At 44.3% G+C, this 23,272-nt stretch overlaps 1 protein-coding gene across 3 annotated transcripts in view; it reads left to right on the top strand.

Moving 5' to 3' along the window:
- Positions 1-23,272, top strand: part of KLHL3 (kelch like family member 3) — a 112,763-nt gene that overhangs the window by 24,600 nt on the left and 64,891 nt on the right. For 2 of the 3 annotated variants that reach the window (XM_059417625.1, XM_059417624.1), the window contains 3 exons: positions 4,670-4,776; positions 13,752-13,873; positions 22,995-23,157. In XM_059417625.1, the coding sequence (XP_059273608.1) occupies positions 4,670-4,776; positions 13,752-13,873; positions 22,995-23,157 (392 nt within the window). The remainder of the gene's footprint in view (positions 1-4,669; positions 4,777-13,751; positions 13,874-22,994; positions 23,158-23,272) is intronic. The other variant, XM_059417626.1, reaches the window with a different exon arrangement.

The following is a 23,272-nucleotide window of genomic DNA, read 5'->3' as shown; positions in this document are numbered from 1 at the left end:
CGCGTGTGGGCATCCCATTATGTATATGTATATAGACTAGAACATTACCCAGCCATAAAAAAGAGATGCCATTTGTGACAACATGGATAAAACTAGAAGGTATTATGTCAAGGGAAATGAGTCAGACAGAGAAAGCCACATACCATATGATTTTACTTATATGTGGAATCTAAAAGAAACGAGAATTTAAAAACAAACAAACAAACAAACAGACATAGGCTTGTAAATACAGGGAATAAACTGGTGGTTACCAGAGAAGAGGGGAGTGGGGAATGGACAAAATAGGTAAAGGGAATTAAGAGGTACAGACTTCCATTTCTGAAGTACAGAAGTCATGGAGATGGAAGGTACAGTATAGGGAATAAGGTCAGTAATATAATAACATTGTATGGTGATAGATGGTAGCTACAGTTATCATGGTGAGCCCTGTGTAATGTGTAGAATTGTTTTTTTTTTAAATTTTAAATATTTATTTATTTATTATTCTTTTTATTTTTAAAATTTTTTTTTATAATGTGTAGAATTGTTGAATCACTATGTTGTATTCCTGAGACTAATACGACATTGTATATCTGTTACACATCAATAATAAACATTTAAAAAATAAATGATAAAATATTTTAAAAATGAATTGATTGTAAATATGAGGGTTTATTTCTGGATTCTCAATTTTATTGATCTTTATATTTATCCTTCTATTATTACACACTATGTAATAATAGCTTTGTAGTAAGTTTTGTAGTAAGTTTTGAAATTGGGAAACATGAGTCTTTCACCTCTGGTCTTTTCCAAGATTGTTTGTCCATTCCAGATCTCTTGCATTTCCACATAAGTTTTAGGGCCAACTTGTCAATTTCTGCAAAAAAGCCAGCTGGGAGTTTGATAGAAATTGTGTTGAATCTGTAGAACAATTTGGGGGAGTATTGCCATCTTAACAATTTTAAGTGTTTCAATCCATGAACACTGGAGGTCTGAGTCTTCTTTAATTTCTTTCACTCTTTCTTTTTAAAAAATGTTTTGGTGGGCAATAAAGAAAAGTTTATTGAGTGATAGTACAAAGCTCCCAGAGAGGGAGGGGACCTGAGAGGGTTGCCTCTTCTTTTATTTCTTTCAACTGTGTTCAGTAATTTTAGAGAATAGGTTTTGCCCTCCTTAAGTTTATTCTCAAGTATTTATTCTATTTGATGCTGTTATAAGTGGAATTTTTCTTTATATCATTTCTTGTTCATTGCATGTGTATAGAAGTATAGTTGATTTTGTATATTGATATTATATTTTGCAACCTTCTTAATCTCATTTGTATTAATTTTTTGGTGGATTCCCTATATGATTTTCTATATATGAAATCATGTCATCTATGAGTAGAGATAGTTTTATTTCTTCCTTTTAAATTTATATGTTTTTCATTTTCATGTCCTATTTCATTTTGTTGCTTCATTGCCCTGGCTTGCCACCTTAATCTTCTCTTACTTATCAGCAGTATTTGGTATAGTTGCTTATTCCTTGCTTTTTTGTAGCCGTCTCTTCACTTGACTTAATGGACACCATAATTTTTTGGTTTCCCTCCTGTCTCAGTGGTTACTTTCTCATTTCTTTAGCTGGTTCTTTCTCTTCCTTCTGAACTCTTAACCATCTCCCACCTTTGAAATTAAGACTCATATATCCATTTCCCTATTTGATAAACCCCACTTAGATGTTTAATATGCAGCTCTAATTTAATCTTAAATGAAGTGTTTTGTGGGAAAAAAAAAAGAAAAATGTTAACGTTTACTGAATGTTTACTATTAGCACTATTCATTATCTTGTTTACAGCTCATCTGAATTCTGATACCCATTGGACATGAACCCTGGTTACTTGCATTCCAGGGCCTGAGCTTCCTTCCTACAGCTATCCCAAAGTGTATGGCCCTACTTTTTGTTTCTTGAGATTGTCCTTTGGAGTAGAATGTCACAGCTCAGAAAAAAAAAAAAAAAATCCTATAGGGTTTCCAGTCAACGGAATTAGAAATGCTTCTGAGCGGGACGCCTGGGTGGCTCAGTTGGTTAAGCAGCTGCCTTCAGCTCAGGTCATGATCCCAGCGTCCTGGGATCGAGTCCCACATCTGGCTTCTTGCTCAGCAGGGAGCCTGCTTCTCCCTCTGCCTGCCATTCTGTTTGCCTGTGCTCGCTCCCCCCCCGCCCGATAAATAAATAAAATCTTAAAAAAAAAAAAAAAAGAAATGCTTCTGAGCCATGCAGTGCTTTGGGGCTGTGGCTTTTCTTTTTCGTAAAGAGTGGTTACACTTCAGTGTACAGACGGGCTTTACCATTCGTAAGCAAAGCCTACATTGAGTTTCTGGTGAGTTTGTCTTGGTCACTTTTCTAGGTTGCAGTTTTTCTAGCCTTCAGATACACTTCCAGTCCTGCAGAACCGTTCTCATTCATCTGCTTAACTAGAGTCTCCATCTTTATTCCTCATTCCTTCTTGTCTCTTTCCCATTTGTTCATGAGCTATCAGCTCCTCTGGCTTTTGCAAGACATGCCACTCTGACATTTCCCTTTTCAGCACCTGGCTCAGCTTTTGCTCAGCATTTCTGACCCATCTGTTTTACTTTTCCTAATTAAAATACGGATTACAAGAACAACAACAACAAGTTGTATTTTTTGGGGGGGGGTTAGTCATTTTTTTTTCTTTAATTGAAGTATAGTTGACAAATTATACTTTTAAATAGTGATGAGAGAACTCCATTGTCTCCCTAGAATCTTTGATGAAAGTTAAGTGCAAATGTTGGGGATACATTTTTACAATAAATTTAGGCCAGATTAAAAACTAGCCTATTGTCAGGTGGCATTTGCAATTTATTTGGTACCCATGGCAGATATCCCTTTAAGAAAGATGAGAATACCGTGGTGAGATTGTTTGTCCAAGTTCTCATAGCTGGTTAGGGGCAGAGCCAATTCTCTTCCCAGTTGAGCTGGTTTATTCTGATAAAGTTCGTATGTAGGGTCTGCCGTCCACTGTTGAGTGAAGTCTCATCCCCAGGTTTTGCCTCTTGCTTCCCAGAGATCTCACCTTTCCCAGAAAACCTCTCTTGGGGACTTTATTCTATTCACTTTTCCCTATGGGGCATAATTATCTTTCTCTTTCCAAGTATCAGCCCGTCATGAGTCACTATGGTAGTATATCCAGAGTCAGAACTAGATGCAGAACTCAGCCTTCTGTGGCTTTGGGCCACTTCTCTGAACTTCATAGATCATCTGGCATTTACAGCTCCAGCCTTTTCAAGCCTTATGATTCTATGATAAGCAATCTTGGGCTAACGTCTGAATAGTTGGCAAACGCTTAATATGCAACACAGAGATGACAAATAGGTAGCTTCTTTTCCATCATTTATTTGGTCCATCATTTGGTCTTTTCCATCATTTGGTCATTTCATCGCTGTCACATGGAACCCGGCCATGACTCAGACTTCTGAGTCCAGTAGCGTCCTAGGTAACCACTGCCACTGCCAGCTGACATGTGTTTGTCCTGTCTTCCCTCCCACATTTAGTGCTTTACTCTGAAGGAAGGATTAGTGGTAACCTGGTTACCATAGACGTTAGGAACATGGGATCTGGGGTTTAGCTACCTGCATTTGAATCTTGTTTCCACTACTCCCTTTTTGTATGACCTTGAGAAAAGTACTTCTCTGGGCCACAGTTTCCTTTTTTGAAATATGGAGCATAATAATAACGCTACCTCATGGGGTTTTAGAGAGGAATAAATGAAATATTAGGTATAAGAAAGTGCTTAGAACAGTGCCTAGCACATAGAACTTAATATTAACTCTTGGAAGGCTGGTGGAAGAAAAATTCTTGGGTCGAAACAGTCTTGTGGCACCCTTCCAATCCTTCAAAGTTGTCTGATATCCATTCTGTCTATGAGTGTGGATTGATCCCTTTTTAAAGTTTATTTATTTATTCATTTATTTACCAAAAATTTAGGGCTTTTTGTATGCTGGGCTTGCACCCAGGTGTCTAGGATCTAATAGTAAACAAGTCCCTTTCAGAGTGCGCAGTGTAGTGGGGATGAGAAGTAAAAAGGTAGTTACAGTAGCCTTAATAATTGCAGAGATTGGAGTTTCAGGAGTAACTCCAGGGTATTGAAGCTGTTCAGGAGTAACCTTCTTGGTGATAATGTTAAATCTGGGTACGAAGATGAATACTTGAGGCCTCCAGACCTGGCTGGCCTCTTACGAGTATTTCATAGGAATTGGATCCCTTGGGGGATTGATAATGTTCTCGCTGGTGGCACACTTCAGCGGCACGCTCATGCTCCTTGGCATTCAGCCAGTCACCCAACTCATAGCCCCAGACTTTCCCTGTTGCTCTCTGAGCTGCTGTCCCAGGTCTCAGAGCAGATAGAGTTGAGAAGCAGAGATGTGCCAACAAAGGAAGGAGACTTGGAGTGGCAGCTCCTGGATAGTTGGATCTCTCTGTGTGCCTTAGGAAAGCATGAACGCCAGGCTCATCAGGGACTTGGAAAGTCAATGAGCTTATCCCCCTGCCTAACTCAGTATGGCAAATGTCCCTGACAGCCTTGTATGGTGGCAGTGTGGAATCTGGGTGGAAGGAAAAAAAATGCCCTTGTGTAGCTGGGGTTGGGCATTGGTGCTGTGACCCATGCTGTCCCCTCCCTGGTGTTTTACAGTAAACAGCTGTTGTGTGACGTGATGATTGTGGCGGAAGATGTCGAGATAGAAGCCCACCGTGTGGTCCTGGCAGCCTGCAGCCCCTACTTCTGTGCGATGTTCACAGGTATGGTGAGGGGCAAACAATGACCCACAGTTACGGGCCCACAGCCCCGCTGAGGGAACCTTTTTGGGGGGTGGCATGAGGGGAGGGAGGAAGGAGGATGCCATGACATGAACTGGGAGGAGCTTCTGTGTGTCAGAGACTATGTTTTGCATCACAGAGGACTTGATGCAACCAGCCTGGTGTGTAACCCCTTGCCCGCTCTGAGGGAAGAAGAGGTGGAATCGGAGCTTATTAGTCCTCAGACTTCAGCATGCATCAGAATCGTGCAGGGGAGCTTTTAGACATGTAGGCTCTTGGGCTCATCCCCATGCCTCTGATCTTTTCATTTTGCAGATGGGAAGAACTGAGGCTGAGAAAGGGGAAGGAACTTGCCCTAGATCATCCAGGATATTGGTGGAACTTGGCTTCTTGATACCTTGCCCCATGCTGGACTAGTTTGTCCTTCCTTAGCCATTCCTCCAGGCAAGGTCTGCCAACATCCTTGAGCCTTTACAGGAGTGTAGAAGACATTTGGAAGAAGTGATGGTGGGGCTTGGAGGGGAGAATAAGACAGGAATTTTCACCATCTGGCGTTCAGTTTCAGCACCTTTGCCAACTTTCTAGAGAAGCCATGCTTCTTGTGCATGCCAAATAGCCCTGTCCAACTAGTTCACATGTGAGACTGAATTCCTCGAAACCCGTGGGTGGAGCTTCCTGTCTGTAGCACCTCACAGCACCTCCCCTGCTCTACAAATCACTGCTGTCCAAGGGCCAGCTGGGCTGGGTGAGACCCTCGGACAGGGTCAGGTGTCCCTTCTCCACGTTTGCCAAGTACCCAGTGCTGCTTTTGAGCGTGGTCACTATCCCTCTGTGTGTTCTTGTCTGTTTCCTGGGGTCTGCTGTGCCCGTGCTCTGGGGTCTGGTATATCAGCTGCTTCTCATGCTGCAGGTTTTTTGTTTTTAAATTTAAAATTTTTAAGAGATTTTATTTATTTGTCAGAGAGAGAGATGGAAAGAGAAAGCACACACAAGCAGGGGGAGGGGCAGAGGGAGAAGCAGACTCCTTGTGGAGCAGGGAGCCCAATATAGGGCTTGATCCCAGGACCTTGCCATCATGACCTGAGGTGAAGGCAGAGGCTTAACTGACTGAGCCACCCAGGCGTTCCTCATCCTGCAGTTTACAGCTCAATGTCTCCTCTGAGAGGCCACCTCTGATGACTCTCACCATAGTTCCCCACTGTGTATTTTTTCATAACGTTTATACCTCTCTAAAAATCCTTTTGTTGGTTATCGATGTGTTCTTTATCTTTCTCTCCTCACTAGACTGTAAGCTCTGTGAAGACAGCGGTGTTGTTGGATTTGTTTACTACCACACCCTAAACATCTGGTACACAGTAGGAGCCAGACTTTTTTTTATTAACTTATAATGTATTATTTTCCCCAGGGGTACAGGTCTGTGATTCATCAGTCTTACACAATTCACAGCACTCACCATAGCACATACCCTCCCCAATGTCTGTCCATCACCCAGCCATCCTCTCCCTCCCCCTCCACCCCCCAGCAACCCTCAGTTTGTTTTCTGAGATTAAGAGTCTCTTATGGTTTGTCTCCCTCTCTGGTTTCATCTTGTTTTATTTTTTCTTCCCTTCTCCTATGATCCTCTGTCTTGTTTCTCAAGTTCCTCATATCAGAAAGATCATATGATAGTTGTCTTTCTCTGACTTATTTCACGTAGCATAATACCCTCTAGTTCCATTCGTGTCATTGCAAATGGCAAGATTATTTTTTTTTAATTTTTTATTTTTTTATAAACATGTATTTTTATCCCCAGGGGTACTGGTCTGTGAATCGCCAGGTTTACACACTTCACGGCAAGATTTTTTTTGATGGCTTCATAATATTCCTATATATATATAAATATATACAGATATATATATGTGTGTATATATATATATATACCATATGTTCTTCATCCATTCATCTGTTGATGGACATCTAGGCTCTTTCCATAGTTTAGGAGCCAGATGTTTTTTAAGTGAGTGAACGAAATGTCTCCACAGTTGATGGTGAGCTTTGAGCATCTGAGAACCATGTCTTGTCACAGTTGAATCCTCAGAGCCAACCACACAGGGCATGGTGTTTAGGAGACAGTAAATAAGTTAAGTTTGAAAAATGTGAGCTTGCTAAGAATGGGTGAGTGCAGGCACCCAATTTTTGCTGAATGGGTTCTTACTCTCTTCCTAATACATAGTTTGTGACCTTTCCTGGGCAAGAGTTGTTCTAGTTGGGAGTGACTTATCTCTTGTTTATTGAGAGTTCCTCCCCTGGGGCTCCCTGTTGGCTCATCTTGTAAAGGACCTGTGCCTCTACCAAGTGGACCAAGACACTTACATCACAGTGAGCCTTGGGCTGGGAATTAGTAGCCCAAAAAAGGTGGTTTAGAAAACCAGCTGATTTTACTACCTGGAAGTTTTGAGCTAGATTCTCTTTGGTGTAGTTTCATACTCTAATAGTAAGGTTTTTATTTCTTTGTTTGCTCCTCTCCCTCATCCATCTGTCTGTCTTTAAAATAATTCATTTTGTTTGCAATAGTTATTTAGCTGCACCTTCACTAAGTACCTCTGCCAGTCCTTTTTCTCTTGCCTGCGTGGTTTGGAAATCCAGTGTTGAGAGAGGAAATCTATTTGGAATTGTAATATTGGCTCCACTTGTTGTTAGTAAACTTGCCTCTGGGGTAGTGGAAGTGTCTACCCAAAAACAAGGTCATTCTATCAATAGATAGAAAAGATGCTTCTGGAGCAGATCTTGGATTCTAGTGATTATAGGGAGGAAAATAATAAAGAATAAAACAGTCTAATGTGATCCCCAGCTCACATCTTCCTTGAAACTGGTTCCTGTCCATCCTTGAATCCTTCTAGATATCTAGCCAGCCAGCCAGCCAGCCGGCCATCTGCCTGTCTCTCCACCCACCCATCTATCTACCCATCTAAATACTACTCACATATGTTCATTGCAGGAAAAAAAAAAGAGAGAGAAAAACATGGACAAGCCAAAAAATAAAAATAAAAAGTTACATATAATACAACATATATATAATATTATAGTTTATATCCTTTCAGAATTTATATTTGTAAATATATACAGATATAAAATAATTTTTAAAAATTTATTTGAGAGAGAGAGAGGTTGTGAGAGAGAGAGCACGAGCAGGGGGGAGAGGGAGAAGCGGGACCCCCATTGAGCAGGGAGCCAAACATGGGGCTTGATCCCAGAACCCTGAGATCATGACCTGAGCTGAAGGTAGATGCCTAAATAGCTGAGCCACCTGGGTGCCCCCAAAATAAATTTTTAATATAAATTCATCTTGTATATACACAATTGATGTAATGTGTATACTTTAAAAAAAAAATTGCTGTTCATTGCCCTGGAATGTTCTCCCCACCCCAGCCTCTTTGCCTGTCTAACTCCTATTCATTTTTCATTACCACTGAAGCAGCACTTCCTCAGGTTGGCTTTCCCATGATCCCCTTGGGTTAGGTTAAATTCTTTTGCTATTTACTCTTATGGTACTTCATGCTTGTCTTTAGTATTAGCGCTTGTCTCATTACTTCCTCAATATCTGATTGCTCTGGTCAGTCAGTTAAGAACTGTACCTGAACTCAGTGCTGTGTCCTCACTGCCTGGCTTGATCTTCCATGTAGTAGGTGCTCAATGAAATTGGCTTAATTGAACCAGCAATACATCTTCATGTCAGTGAAATCACATCTACATCATCATTTTAATGGTTTCATAAGATTCCATCATATATATCCTAATTGAAAATCCATTTCCTCTTTGATTAGAAAAGATAATTCTTTCTCATATTTTGCTATTTTAAGTGATACTGTAATGGTTATCTTTGCTTCTTAATCTTATTTACCTTACGATTATATCCTAGCATAGATCACAAGAATAAGGGTGTACACATTTTGAAGACTTGTGAAACACATGCCAGAAATCCAGTTCTTAGAATAGTTGTACTATCCTGTACTTCCATTGACAATATATGAGATTTGTGATTTTTTCAGGCCCCTTGATTTTGCTTAAACCTTGGTAAACAGGTACGAAAAAAAGTAACACTGTAAAATTTTGTTCTGATGATCAGGTTCATCTTCAAAATCCATAAATTTAGTCATGAAAAGGCCCAGCTGACTCTCATTAAGCCCATTTCTATCAGCATGTTTAAGGCCAAAATGAAAAGGAAATACTCGTGACATTCTTCTGACTTGAGTGGTGTGATTACAATCTTTTTACTCAGGCTTAACGTGTTTTTATTTTTTTTTTGTCCTCTCAGTTCATATTGCCCAAGTGTTCCAGATATTAGCCCTGCTCCTTGACCATGTCCTTCCAAGGGTAACTTGAAATAAATGTGAAACAGGTCTGAGTGCTCACAGGAGGGTATGGAGAGGGCTTGTGAGAAGATCTGGGGTGGGTTGTCACTCAAACAGTCCAGCACTCCTTCAGCACAGTCATTGGGCTCTGCCCATCTTTGTCTGTCAATATGGAATACTTTAGATGCCCCTGCTTCCTCCCTATGGAGCACCTCCATCCCCAGGGAAGCTAATTTTACCCAAATAGCTGAGTCAGTTTTGGTCTTCTTTATTATGCCTTTTACTATGTGTCCTGTGTACTAGAGTATTTTTTACTCCATGTGAGTCCCTACATGTTGTCCAAATACATTAAAAACAACACCTCTTATAGTGTTAAAGGAGCCAAGTTTTAAAGAATACGTGGGTTCAGGGTATGAGCGCCCATCATCACTTGACCTGATGGAAGTGTGGAATTGTTTGCTGTCCTGGGCTCTTTGTGGTTCTCAGTCATGTCTAGGTACAAGGACCTAAGGTACATCCTGAGGATTTAAAGAAGTTTAACAGCTAGTCCTTAAGTCCAGTCCACCATCATCTTTCACCTAATTTCCTACCAGCAGCCTTTGAACTAGTCGTCCTGACTCCTATTTTGTTCCCTCACCTCCAGCCTGTTCTCTGCATTATAGCTATCACATCCCAAATATCAATTGATGTATCCCTTAGCTTCTTCAAATCTGTCAGGGGCTTTCTCTCGGCATGAAGTCTCAACTCCTTGACATGGCTCACAAGGCTCTCCAGTGGTCTAGACCCTGCTTATACCTTCAGCCTTGTCTCCCCATTCCTCCCTTTGCATGCTGTGCTTCTGCCAGACTCAACTTCCTAGGGGCCTAGAACAGGTCATGTTCTTTCTTATCTCTCTTTGCCTGGAATATGTATTCTTCCCTTATACTTATACCTCTCTTCTGAATAGCTATGACTCCTTCTCCAGATCTCATTTTAGACCAGTGGTTCTTAAACATTATGAATCAATCTGATGAAAACAATGGACTCTGCCCCCGCCCCCAAAGCAAATATGGGCTCTTGTGTGCTCATCATTTTACATGTAGTTTAAGGTCCGGGAATCCTTGCTTAAGAACCCTTTAAGCTGAGCCCTCTTTTCTAGTATTTAACATACTTTGTAATTGTTGGTTTATTTTTCTCTCTCCACTGGACTGAACTCCCTGTAACTTACTCATCGTGCTGTCCTCTGGCCTAGCACAGTACTTAGCACACAGGGACTGTTTGATACATGTTTGTTGAATGAATGAATGGGTGGGTAAATGAATGAATGAATGAACGAACAAACAAAAGAATGAACAAATATCTGCCCTCGATCATGCTCATTTTGGAAGAACAGTACCTGCAAGGTACAGATGACAAACCAACGTAAGGGGGCTAAAAAGATGTGCAAATAACAGACATTTTCTGAAAATTCAGAAACAACTTTCTGGGCGGGACCTCCTGGGAAAGACAGGAAGAGGGCTTTTGGATTGACCTTGAAGATGGAAGGACTTAGAGGATTCATGTTTTGTTTTCTAGAAATATTTTGTCAGTATAGTGGAAGTGAGGAAAAGAACAAGAATGACCAAGACTTTGTTGACTTCTGCCCCTCAGGAATTGCTGGAGTCCGGGGAATTATGAAATATCAAGAGAAAGCCCCTTTTCTTCCTTCTTCTTTTTTTTTTTTCCTCCAGCAAGTATTTTTTAAGTGTTTGTTATACGCCAAGGACTTTGTTAGGTGTCGAGGATGTTTTGGCAAATAAGCTTGACAAGATCTCATCCCTCTTGGTTCTTGCTTGCCTAGACCTTATGTACTAAGTTGTCCTCAGAATTTGGACCAAAGCCTTGTTTGGGAATACTTTTATCAAGATCATTAGTTAGGGTGAGGTTTATATTACACAGGGATTTATGAGAAATGAAATGCGGTCTATAGTTAGGCCAAGATGCAAATCCCAGCCCTTTCTCTCACAATCTATATGCAAATACCTTTTGAAATGTCAGTTCTTTAATTTGTAAAATGGAAATAATATCTACCTCCTGGAGTTGTTACAAGGATCAAGTGAAATAATGTGTGTAAAACCTTTGCAGAGGTCCCGGTAGTAGTAGCTATTACTGCTACCATTTTCAGAGTCTGTTTAAGCTGAAGCCTTAGTTTGGTGCAGTAACTTCTGCTGGTCTATAAGAAATACTTAAGATTGGATTAATACTTAAGATTGATACTTAAGATTAATACTTAAGATTGGATTTGACAAGTCTGTGTGACTTAAGAAGGTTTCCACTTTCCTATAAGGGAACTTTCTTAAAACAGATTTTGTTTTTGAGGCCATGGTCTTTCTTTCACATGTATTTCCCCCCTTGCTTATTGAAGTCTAGAAACTTCAAAGTCATGTTAAAGAAGTAGGGAAAAAAATGCCTCGAAGTTCCATCCTCTATAAGACTGTGTCTTAATGTTTGCTGTACATTTGACTAATAGGAATGATTGTTCATCCCCCAGAAAAATAAAACTTTTGCCCATATATACTAATATTTTCATATAATTTCAGGAGTTTCCACTTGTTTATGCCAAAGTCACAAAATTAATTAACCAATATGACTCCCAAGTACAGATCCACAGAGAGAAAACAATCAAACAGGGCTCCGTTTTCACACTCACATAAGAGCTTCTGAATCTCTTGGTTCTCGTGTTTAGGTGATTCTTTTTTCAGTCTTTTTTTCTAAGGCCAAGTTCTTAACCAAAGAATTGACTTACTATAATTATCGCTTGCATTAAAATTGTCAACTGGATTCTTATGGATAAACTTCTTAATAGCTGTTTAGAGAGATGAGTGAACTTCTGATTTCCTTGGGTGTGTGTTTTTATTCTTGTGTCTTGGAGTAAACTCAAGAGGGGGATTGTGAGCTCCTGTCTACTGGGTGCAGTAGAAATCCACTGTCCTTTCCTGTTTCTTCTTAGCCTCTTTGTGCCGTCTCAGGGCCCTTTGTCCTGAGACCTTTTCACTGGCTTCTACCAGCAATCATAGAGAAGACAGAAAAGAGCGGAGGGTTTCTTGTCTACCCGATCTGGCAGTGGAGGGAGTGAACAGGAATCAGAGTAGATTTTTCTCCCTTTCCTCCCTGTTGCAGACTCATTCAAATCTCTAACTGTGTCAGGGTGGGAATTATGGATTGGTGGAAGAATCATGGTCCGCCTGTGCAGCTTGGAGGTGGGCGTCTGCAGCCCACACACTGTACTGTACTTTATTTTCTTGGCTCCATTGCACACATTCCACAGAGAGAAAACAACTACCCAGGCTCTGTTTTCATACTCATACAAGGGCTTCTGAATTCCTGTTTCTTGCAGTCAAGTTGCCCTTTATTTCAGTCTGCAAAGACACATGTCGAGCCTGTCTCTTCCTTCTCAAATCAGCAGTGTTTATTGAATGAGCCTGGCTAGAGATAAATCCATGTGCTGTCTAGAAAGCACAGGCTGAGCTAAGGGCCCTCAGGACTGCACATGTGCCACGGCTGCCCCAGTTTACAGGCTGTGTCCTTCTTTTGTTGGATTATTATCAGGGCCTCCCAACTGTTTTCCCTGTCTCTGATCCAACTTACACCATATATCCAAAATTTCATTCAGAAATACCCATTTGTTGATGTCGTTCCCCTATTTATCACCTTTCAGTGGTGCTACACTGAAGATAAAGTCCAACCTCATTTGCATGGCTTACAGGATCTGCAAGGTCTGGCCCCTGGCTACCTCTCCAGCTTCCTGTCACTGTCACCCTGGACCACCCTCTCACTGTTCCCCAATTTTATCCTTTGGCACTTTCTTGCCTTTATACCTAATGTTCCTGCCTCCAGCTCATGCTCCCTCATCTTTGCTGCCTGTGGAAATACCCAGCTTCACTGTGACCACCTATTAGGGTGGCTTCCCAGGGTTGGCTACTCCATCTTCTGCCTTCGTGGGATTTAGTAGACAGTAGTGAGAATGAGTGTGGGCTCTAGGGTCCTACTTCCTGGTTTCAGTCCCAGCCTGGCCCCCTCATAGATGTGTGACTGTGGGCAAAATGTATACCCTCCTGTGCCTCAGTTTCTTCATCTATAAAATGGGAGATAATATTAATGAATCTCACAAGTGGTGGTCGTGAAGATTGAAAAAGGCACCACTTTCAAGTGCTTAGCATAGTGCTTAGTCACAACACTCAGTAAATGTTACTTTATATTGTTATACTGGTACTTTGTATATATCTCTATTAAGCTCCTATCATCTCGTATATTTTTATGTATCTGCAGTGCTAGATCATGTGCTCCTTGAGGACAGGCACATCTCTTATTTTACTTTTCCTGGCCCTGTGTATATAAGCTTACAGGAGATGTTGGTTGAGTTACTGCACACAGATGTGCTTCAAAGGGAAATGTGCAGCAGATCAAGTGGGGAATGCTTCAGACTGGTTTGCAGATGATTATAGACCCAAAGTTGGTGTGACCCAGATGTCAGCTGTTTGAAGACTCTTCCATGCCCGAATCCCTTCTGCAGCCTCCTGGTGCTTTAATGTTGCTAAGACAGGGCAACTTTCCCTGTCAAAGTTAAGCACCAAGTTTGTGTCCGTTTGGTTTTGTTTTGGACTGTAGGTGACATGTCTGAGAGTAAAGCCAAGAAGATAGAAATCAAGGACGTGGATGGGAGGACACTGAATAAGCTGATCGACTACATCTATACGGCGGAAATTGAGGTGACTGAAGAGAACGTCCAGGTAAACTCAAACTCAGTCCCAGCTTATAGCTCATCACGCACTCGGGGTCACTGTCTTATAGCCACATTACACTGAACCCTCACAACAACTCACTGGGTAGCTGGAGAGGACGCTAAATCTCCAGAGAGGTTAGGTGACTTGCCCTGTGTCACATGGCATGTGAGTGGGTGACCGACCCTCAGAGTCACACCTGCCTGACTGTGGCACCCATGTCCTTAACTGCAAAGCCACGATACCTGTGAAGGAGCTTGGGCCCCGAGCACAAAGTTTTTATATCATGTTGGTTCCAACTCTGGGTGAAGGAAGAACTCAAAGCATGGGTGACCCCACTTCTCCCCAGTCATCATCTCATTGCAGGGATTTTCAGTTTGGATGGTGAGGTTTTTAAACATTTTTCCTGTTTCAGCATGAGTCAGCTGAGTTTCTCTGAGTGCTCAGGCTCAGCGGTGGAGGTGCCAAGCCCCCAAGTCTGAGCTTCAGCAGGGGTGTGTGGCTGTGAAGCATGTGCCTTTTCCTCCATTTGTGGCCCTGTCCTCATCCTTGGCTATCTAGAGCCTTGAAAAGGGGAGCCAGAGAAGACATGGCTTCACCCAAAGGCGTGCGTCTTTACCGTGGCGACGTGACGACACAGCATGGACCTGCTTCAGTAGGGGAGATGGTTGAGGGTGTGGCCCGCTCTGGAGGCCTCCAAAGGCCTGGGCTAAACCCAGACCCAGGACAGACTATTTCTTATCAGTTAGGGCCTTACTATTTCAATGAAGTGCTGGAAGTTGCAGGTGATACAAAGGATTTTTCTTTTACAAAATTCCACCTGATTTTTTGTGAGGCACATACCTCTCCAGTGACTAACCTCTTCCCCTTCTCGAGAACACCACTTCCTTTACCAGGATAAGGTATTTGGGTGGCTGAGTTGGTCCTCATTCATTCATTCACTCATCCAATTCAACCCAAGTGTTTGAGTGCCAGTTATATGCCGGCTACTTTGTGGGGCACAGTGATTGTGACAGGAGCTGTGGCAACTCCATCGCCTGCTGTCATGCAGTTTGTGGTCTAGGGGTGAAGACACATGCTCATCACATAAGCACACAGGAAGTGTCTGTGCACAAATTGTCATAAGTCCTTAGAAGGAAGGAAACAGGATATTTAATATCGAGGGGACTCAGTCTGGATGGATGGATGAGAGGATCTGGAAAGGGCTCTTTTGGGAGATAGGATTTAAGCTGCGGCCAGCACAGGTGGGGGGAGTTAGCTTGGTGTGCTGCAGAGTACCGTGAGGGCGAAGGGTACATGGTGCAGGCAGGTTGGGGGGGGGGGTGGGAGGTGCCCTGCATTCCGTCCTGCAGAGCCTGCCTCTCGATAGAGCCTGCCTTTTTGTCTCTGGCCTCTGGACTTGGATTATTCAGTGATCTAATCTAATAGTCCCTTGCTCTTTTAAAAATGGAATTATATTTTATACACTGTAAAACACATAGTCTGCCCCTTTTGTTTCTGGTCTTTTTCATCCAGAATGGAGTGGGCAGCAGAGCACGCACATCTCAGGTCTAGTAGCAGAATTGAAACAGTGGGATAACTTTTGGGCACTAACAGTGAGTGCAGAGTAATTTGGTATGAAAGGAGTATAGTATGTGTGTTGAAGAAACACGTTAAATAGATGATGGTTATACCATCGCCGTCATATTCATGTTCCCCTCGATACTTTAAAAAAGTGATGTAAATATTGAAATTTACAAGATCCAAAAAAATTACACCTTTTGCAATTATGAAAAATGCTAGATGTCAACCTAAAAATATGCAGGGGGTAGATAATTTTTAAAAATCTTGCATTAGGAGGTGCCTGGGTGGCTCAGTGGGTTAAAGCCTCTGCCTTTGGCTCAGGTCATGATCTCAAGGTCCTGGGATCAAGCCCCGCATGAGGCTTTCTGATGGGCGCGGAGCCTGCCTCCCCCCCTCTCTCTGCCTGCCTCTCTGCCTACTTGTGATCTCTGTCTGTCAAATAAATAAATAAAGTCTTAAAAAAAAATCTTACATTAGGTTCTAATCTATAACTTTAAACAGAGATTTATTTATTTTAGAGAGCAGGGGAGAAGGGCAGAGGGAGAGAGTGTTTTAAGCGGACTTTGCATTGAGTACAGAGCCCGATGTGCAGCTTGAGCTCACGACCCTGAGATCACAACCTGAGCCAAAACCAAGAGCCCGGTGCTCAACCAGCTGCACCACCCAGGCACCCCTAATCAATAACTATTAATCCTATAGTGTGGTAGGCAGAGTAATAACCCCCCTCCCAATGTTCATGTCTTAATTTCTGGAACCTGTGACTATGTTAGGTTAACTGTCAAAGAGGAATTAATTTTGCAGATGGAATTAATGTTGCTGATCAGCAGAACGTGTGATGGGGAGATTACCTCAGATTATTGGGGGGGGGTAGTCACAGTGGCTTGCTAAAGTGGAAGGGGGAGGGGAATAAGGAGAACCAGAGAGATGAGACCCAGCACAGGCTCAATTTGATGTTTCCATCTCTGAAGACAGGGGAGCCATGAACCAAGAAATGTGGGTGGACTCTAGAAGCAAGAAAAGCGAGGAAACTTATTCTCCCTTAGAGCCTTCAGAAGGAACACAGCCCTGTTGACGCCTTTATTTCAGTCCAGGGAGACCAGTTTGGGACTTATGACTTCCAGAAATGCCAGAAAGTGAATTTAGCCACTAAGACAAAACCAATATCCACCCTCTCCTCCCCTGCAAAAAACCCCCACAACGCTGTAGGTGTATGACTGGAACCAGCTTTTTCTTCCCTTTTTAGCATGTATTTGCCTATTTGCTGAGTAGTACCTCCCCCCACCCTGCCCCCGTAAAGTGCAAAGTGTTTACAAACTTGAATAATTAGAAGATGTTCCACTCTGGATCCTCATTGCCTGGCTGGGTGTTGATCTTTGCAGCTTCGGTCTAACACAGTGGTAGTGTATACAACTCTGTATTCTTAAGGCAGGAGCAGCAGATAGACTCCCCAGAGGACTGTGTAGAACCTGGCTTCACCATTGCTTCCTGTAAAGCTACTTTACAGGGGGAGGGCAGGTGGCCAGCGTGAAGATGTGCAGGTTCAAAGGAGGGAGTAGAAGTAGTGGGGAGGCAGGAGTTGAGTGCAGATGGAAGCCTGAGCCCACGCCTTAGCCTCCCTACTGATGCACAGAGTGCTCTTCCTCTAGCCCCGTCCCCCTGCAGGGTGTCGTTTCCCCAGCAAAGTGAGGCCATGGGTTTCTATGAGCTCTGGCCAGGGAAGACTCACTGTGTCAGCCTCTGATTTGTGTTCCCTCCCTTTTACCGCAGCCTCTCTGACACCCTTACCAATAGCTTGCCTCAAGGATCAGTTTTCTTAATTATACCCATTCTGTGGGGTGGTCACAACTGCCTTCAAATCCTGGCTCCAGCATTTTCTAGCTGCGAGACACCAAGCAAGTTACTTAACCTTTCTGTGCTTCAGTGTCTTCATCTGTAATATGGGCATAATATTAGCGCACAGTCTCAGAGGGTTGGTGTGAGGATTAAATGCATTAATAAAGGTAAAAGCCTTAGAAAATTGCTCCCCTGTGCCAGCAGAGGTACGGACACTGTGAGCACACGGACTCTGTCACCAAGGAGCATGTGATATAAGCCTGGAGACAGATGGCTAAGCACCTGGGTCCTCCCTGCTGTGGTAGGGCCAGTTTGGAGGTACCCAGGACGCAGGGAATGGCCCTCACTGCCTTGATGAGGCTCATCAGGGGACCAGCCTCCCTGAGGAGGTGTTGTGTGGACCCCATCTTGGAGGAAGACCATGAGGTCAGGCTTTCCTCCTCGGCTTCCATGTCTGTGTGGCCCTTGGTGTTGTGAGTGAGTCCCTGAGGGCCTGGCTGCATACAAAACTTAAAAGGTTGAGAGGGGCCAGTCAGGATGAGATCGTGTCTGCTTCTTCATGCTGTGCTGTATCTGCCGAGGCATTTACACCATGGAGGTAGGCATGGGGCCACCTGGGCTCCCCTGAAAGCCTGAGAAACAACGGTCAGAGATTTGGGGCTTGGTTAAATGTCTCGTAGAGCTCCACCCGTCATTCCTTCCCAGCCCACCCTTTCCCTGGAGAGACTGCATTGCCTTTCCGTGGTGGAGGTAACTGCCCTCAGAACTGGCGCTTAGTGAAACTGGTCATAAGCCAAGCCTGCTCGGGTCACTTCATGTGCTTTATTTCACCCAATTTCATCACCACCAAACAAGTACTCTAAAACGGTCCTTCTTTGATAGCTGAAGAAGCTACTGCTCTGGGGTGGTTAAGTAGGTAGTGACGTTGGGGTTTGAACCCTGCTCTCTCTGCCTCACTGTGCTCTGTTGTCGTGGTGACCTTGAGTTTCTGGTGAAATGAAGGATCAGCATCTTGACTCCAGCTCATGAGAATCAATAATAACAAACACTGATTTCACTGAGCCCTCCCTGTGCACCAGGTACTCTGTTGCCTGCTTTCGATGTATTACCTCATTTGATTCTTGGAACAAGCCTTAAAGGCAGTACCATTAGGGTCTTTATTTTACTGTCGAGGAGGCAGAGCACAGAGAGGTTGATTTGCCTTTAGTCACATGGCTGGTAAGTGGAGAAGTCAAGATTCCAAGGGACACTTTTTACCCCAGCAGTGCTAGTTTGCTAGCTTTCCTGCTCATCTGCATATGGCTCCCCCCCCACTTTCTTCCCTCCTTCTCTGTCTCAGTCTCTCTCTCTTTTCCCTCACCACTTTCTTTCTCTCTCTTTTTTCTAACATTAAAAAAATATATTTTTTTATTTAACAGTGTTTTTGTGCCAGGCCTTATGCCTGAGGTTGGCAGAAATGGACCCACTGTGTGGCTGAGACTTTTGGCCTGTCACCTGGCCCTCAGCTAGGTGGTCTTCCTCCCTCTAGGCATGGCCCTGCCTCCCTGAAATTCCAGGAGTCTGAGGCAGGGCATTTCCTTTTGTTTTTGTTAGAGGAAACAAACTCAGTGACGGGATATCCTTTGCTGTGTTTTCATGTTATCCGAGGGAGAGAAAAAAACAAAACGGCCTGCTGGTGGAAAATGGAGGGGAGGCCATTTGCAAGCTAAAGGGAAACCTGTCAGCTCCTGCTGAGGGTCATTCTAGAGCCTGTTTCCCCCAGAGCTAAAATGCTGGGGTGGCAAGAGGCAACTCGAAGCCTTTTGGACCTTGGGTCTTCTTGCGTCTCCATGGTGGTTCCAGCTAGCAGCTCCTCCGGTGTTGGCCCCTCCTTCCAGGGACCAAGCGGTACTACCCCCCGTGAGCCCACCAAGCTGAGGACCTGAGTTTGGCCTCTTGCTCATGGCCCGTTGTTGCTGCCCCTCAAGGGAGTGGAGGTGCACGCGAGATAAGAGAAGAGGAAATCCTCTGAAAGCCCTTGTTGACGTGGGAGAGGGAAGCGAGGACAGCCACCTTCTGGATGTCTGGCTGTCTTTTCTTTCCCAGCCTCTGGGGATTTGTGTCTGTCGGCATCGGCATCGTGTGCAGCCCCCAGGACCCCAGCGGATGGGGCTCCGGTTTATCCCCGAGACGCAGAGTTGGAGCCGGGATAAATCTTCCAGCCTCCAAACCTTGCCCTCAGCTTTCTGACTTACTTGACTTTTCTTCACGCCTTCCTGTATGAAGCAAGTAGTGGGAAGAAAAGGCCCTTTGAGTCATAGCTAATCACAGTGTAAGATCAAAGAGAGGGAAGGCGCAATTAGAGAAACCACAAGCCCCCGTTCACTTGAGGAAGTCATCTTGGGAATGCTTTTGGGCAGGAGTGGACCTAAACAGGATGGTGGGGAGGGGGGGAGGATGTTGTGGAAAGGTGGAAAACCTTATAATTTTTGCCCACTTAGTGTGTTTGGTGAACAGTAGGGGAAAGCCATGTGGGTAGCTCTATCCAGGGAGGTTTTAAAAACTGAAAGGATAACCTGAGGAATATGTTCAGGGAAGTATTTATTATTTAATTTCTTTGGACGATTGTCACGAGCTTGAGAATTTAAGCACCAAACCCTGCCATTGCTTTTGGGGGCGGGGAAGAGAGGCATGTGTCCCAGGCAGGCTGTCATGGTGGCTTGCCTGGGAATGCAATGTGGGGGCGGATTGGACTTGCGGACTTGCGGAAATCCTCCCCTTTGGGGCTCAAAGGGCTGCTGTCCCCTTCCTGCTTCTTCTCAGCCTGACCCTTTTCGGGCTTGTCCCACCACTGAGTATGGTGTGTGCTGGACAGTATTTGATTGTTCCTCTCCACATGGGGTTTCTAGGGTAACTGGTTAGAAGTTCCTGGCCCTGAGTGTGATCAGATGCCCCAGTTTGCCTAGAACTGTGGGGTCTCCTGGGACAGAGGACTTTCAGTGCTGAAACTGGCAAAGTTTCAGCAGACCAGGATGATTGGTCAACCTGTGGCCCCAACTGTAGAGTTTGTAGCTAGTGCTGGTCCCGGGGGTATTGTAGAGGTCATTTGGGGATTTGAAGCATAGCTTTCCATTCCTGCTATGTGTTCAGCAAGGATGGTTAATGGTTGTCTACTTAACTAGCAGGCCGAGACTAATCTGGTCGTAGAATCTGTTTGGCTAGGCTGAGCGAGCTCCCAGGTTAATTGAGGTTCCCAGTTTATGGCTGCTTAGTGGGGATAGAGCTCAGGTGGTCAGATGTGGAGCTACCTTATGGCCTAAAACTCCCAAGAGTGGTGCTTTTATCTTTCTCCTCCGGAATGAACCAGTGGCTCAAAAAGTACTAAGGATATGATGTTAATTTACTGTTGAGGACTTAAGAGAGTAAAGGGAAAGGAGCATGCTTTCTTTAACTTCCTGGAACTCAGCTACGTGAGGGAGGAAGTTAAGCTCATACCTACTCTCCACCTAGTGGAGAGTAGGTACTTAGCTTGGGAATAGGACCATGGGTGGTGGAGGCTCTTGGTGGTTTCTGCAGGTGGGCAGGAGTGAGGAAAGGTGACCAGCTACCCATGTTTTAGCAGTGAAAGCCCTGTCTCCTTGGTCCCAAGAAAACTTGGCTGCTACCGTAGTTGAAGGACAAGGCCCAAGAATCAGCAGTGGGCCAGGGTTTTTGGCGTTTTTGCATGGAGGAATTCAAATATGTTTTAGGAGAAAGTCAAGGTCTAGGATTTAAATTGCTAAAAAAAATTTAAAAAAAAAAGTGCCCCGGATTAAGAAAACAAATGCATCATTAGCCCATGTCTTCCTGGGCAAGCCCTTGTGGATGAGAACAGCTGAAGTCTAGTTGGCTCAGACACTCTCTGAGAGCCACGGGAGCAGCTGAGAGCAAAGGCCTGGGATGCGGGTGTTATTTTGGGGTAAAACGGCTGCTAGGGCCCCTGAGATAAGCAGCCACAAATGAAACTATAATGCTCGGTGATTTTCTTTTTTTTTTTTTTTTTTAATCTTTTTGGAAAGTCACTCTCAGTCTGTCTACCCTTTCCCTAGGGCAAGGGTGATGGCAAGCAGAGCTGGAGGTCTAGTAGACTGTGCCATTTCTTCTGGATTTTTGATCCAAGGGGCAGCCTTTGGCAGCTGTGGGAAAGTCCTCAGGAAACTAGAGTGCAGTTGGTGGTCTGAGCACCCCTCTGACCTGCTCAAGCCAGTCTTCCCTGGCTTTTAGGAAAAACACCTGCGCAGGAACTATTTCTGTTTTCCAAGATACAGTGTAAATACCCATGTGTTCTATGACCTTTTAAAGGAAACTTCTCTCTGCTTTCTGTGAGAATGTACCCAGAGATATTCTTTACCATGTATCTGTTGGATGGGAGTATACAGTGTGATTGTGTGAGTCTTGAAGGATTTGAGGTCATTCTTTTTATCCAGTAGATTGTAAGCTCCATAAGAACCAGGGTCTGGCTTACTGCACTTACCACTCAACCCTAGAGCCTAGACCAGTACCTGGCATACAAATGCTTAGTAATTAAGTGGTGGAGGCAGTAGTGAGCAATTTACTAAGCACCCGAGGGAAAATAGTATGCTAAAGTCTGTAGGGAAGCGCTTCTCAAAGTTGGATGTACGTTCAAAACACCTGGGGAGCTTTAGAAATGTCTCACTGCCAGGCCGCGCCTCATACCTCTGAAGTATGAATCTTTGGGGCTGAGACCCAGGCATCAGTATCTTATTTCAACGGTTTTATGTATTTATTTGGGAAAGTGAGAGAGAGATCTTGAGAGAACGAGTGGGGTGGGGGTGCAGAGGGAGAAGCAGATTCCCTGCAGAGCAGGGAGCCCGATGCAGGACTCGATCCCAGGACCCTGGGATCATGCCCTGAGGTGAAGGCAGACACTGAACCGACTGAGCCACCCTGGCGCCCCTCGTAGTTTAAAAATTCTCCAGGTGATCCAGTGTGTAGCCAAGTAGGAGAGCCAGTCTGTCTTGGTCGACTTGGGCTGCCATAACAGAATGGGTGGCTTAAACAACAGAAATTTGTTGTTCTCCTGGTTTTGAACATTTGAAGTCTGAGATCAGAGTTCGAGTTGATTCAGTTGCTGGTGAGACTCCTCCTGGCTTTCAGAAGGTTGCTGTCTCCCTGGGTCCTTACACTGTAGAAGAGAGAGCTCTGGTGTCTCTTTCTCTTCTTGTGAGGACCCCATCTTGATGACCTCATTTAACCTTTATCACCTCTTCATAGGTCCTATCTCCAGATGCAGTCATGTTGGGGTTCAGGTTTCAACATACACACCTGGGGGAGGAGGGCACAAACATTCCATCTATAAGGGGCTTGTTACTCAAAGTTTGGTTCTTGGGCCAGCAGCTGCAAGCAGCACCTGGCTGTTCGTTAGAAACGCAGGCTCCCAGGCCACACCCTAGACGTCTTGAATCAGAATTTTTAATAAGATCCCCAGAGATTTCATATATACATGAGTGATGGGGAGGTGCTGCTGTGGAATGTAGGGATACAGAGACTCTGCTGGTGCTTAGGGCTGTGAAGTAGAGAGTCTTGGGAAATAAAGGCCTGCTGCCCCGGAGGAGGTTTGGACTTCGTTGGACAGGCAGGGGAGGGCCATGCAAGGACCTTAAGTGAGGGGCTGCTGTGATCAGAACAGTGCTTTGGGGAGATGAGGGACTGCTGGAGGGGATCTGGTGTCTCAGCATGTCACCTTCTCCTGCAGGTGCTGCTCCCAGCGGCCAGCTTGCTGCAGCTCATGGACGTTCGGCAGAACTGCTGTGACTTCCTACAGTCTCAGCTGCATCCCACCAACTGCTTGGGCATCCGCGCGTTTGCAGACGTGCACACCTGCACTGACCTTCTGCAGCAGGCCAACGCTTACGCAGGTAACGGCGAGCCGGGTGCCCCCTTCCCCCCAACCAATTTGTGGATTTAAACACCTGGTCTGCAGTGGACTCCTTAGTTGTGGTGAGAAATGCACTCTCCTGGGAAGCAGTTGTA

This window comes from Mustela nigripes, chromosome 12 (assembly GCF_022355385.1).
Source record: "Mustela nigripes isolate SB6536 chromosome 12, MUSNIG.SB6536, whole genome shotgun sequence".
Lineage (NCBI taxonomy): Eukaryota > Metazoa > Chordata > Mammalia > Carnivora > Mustelidae > Mustela > Mustela nigripes.
Note: the sequence above shows the minus strand (reverse complement) of the source record. Positions and strands in the feature narration are given on the sequence as shown.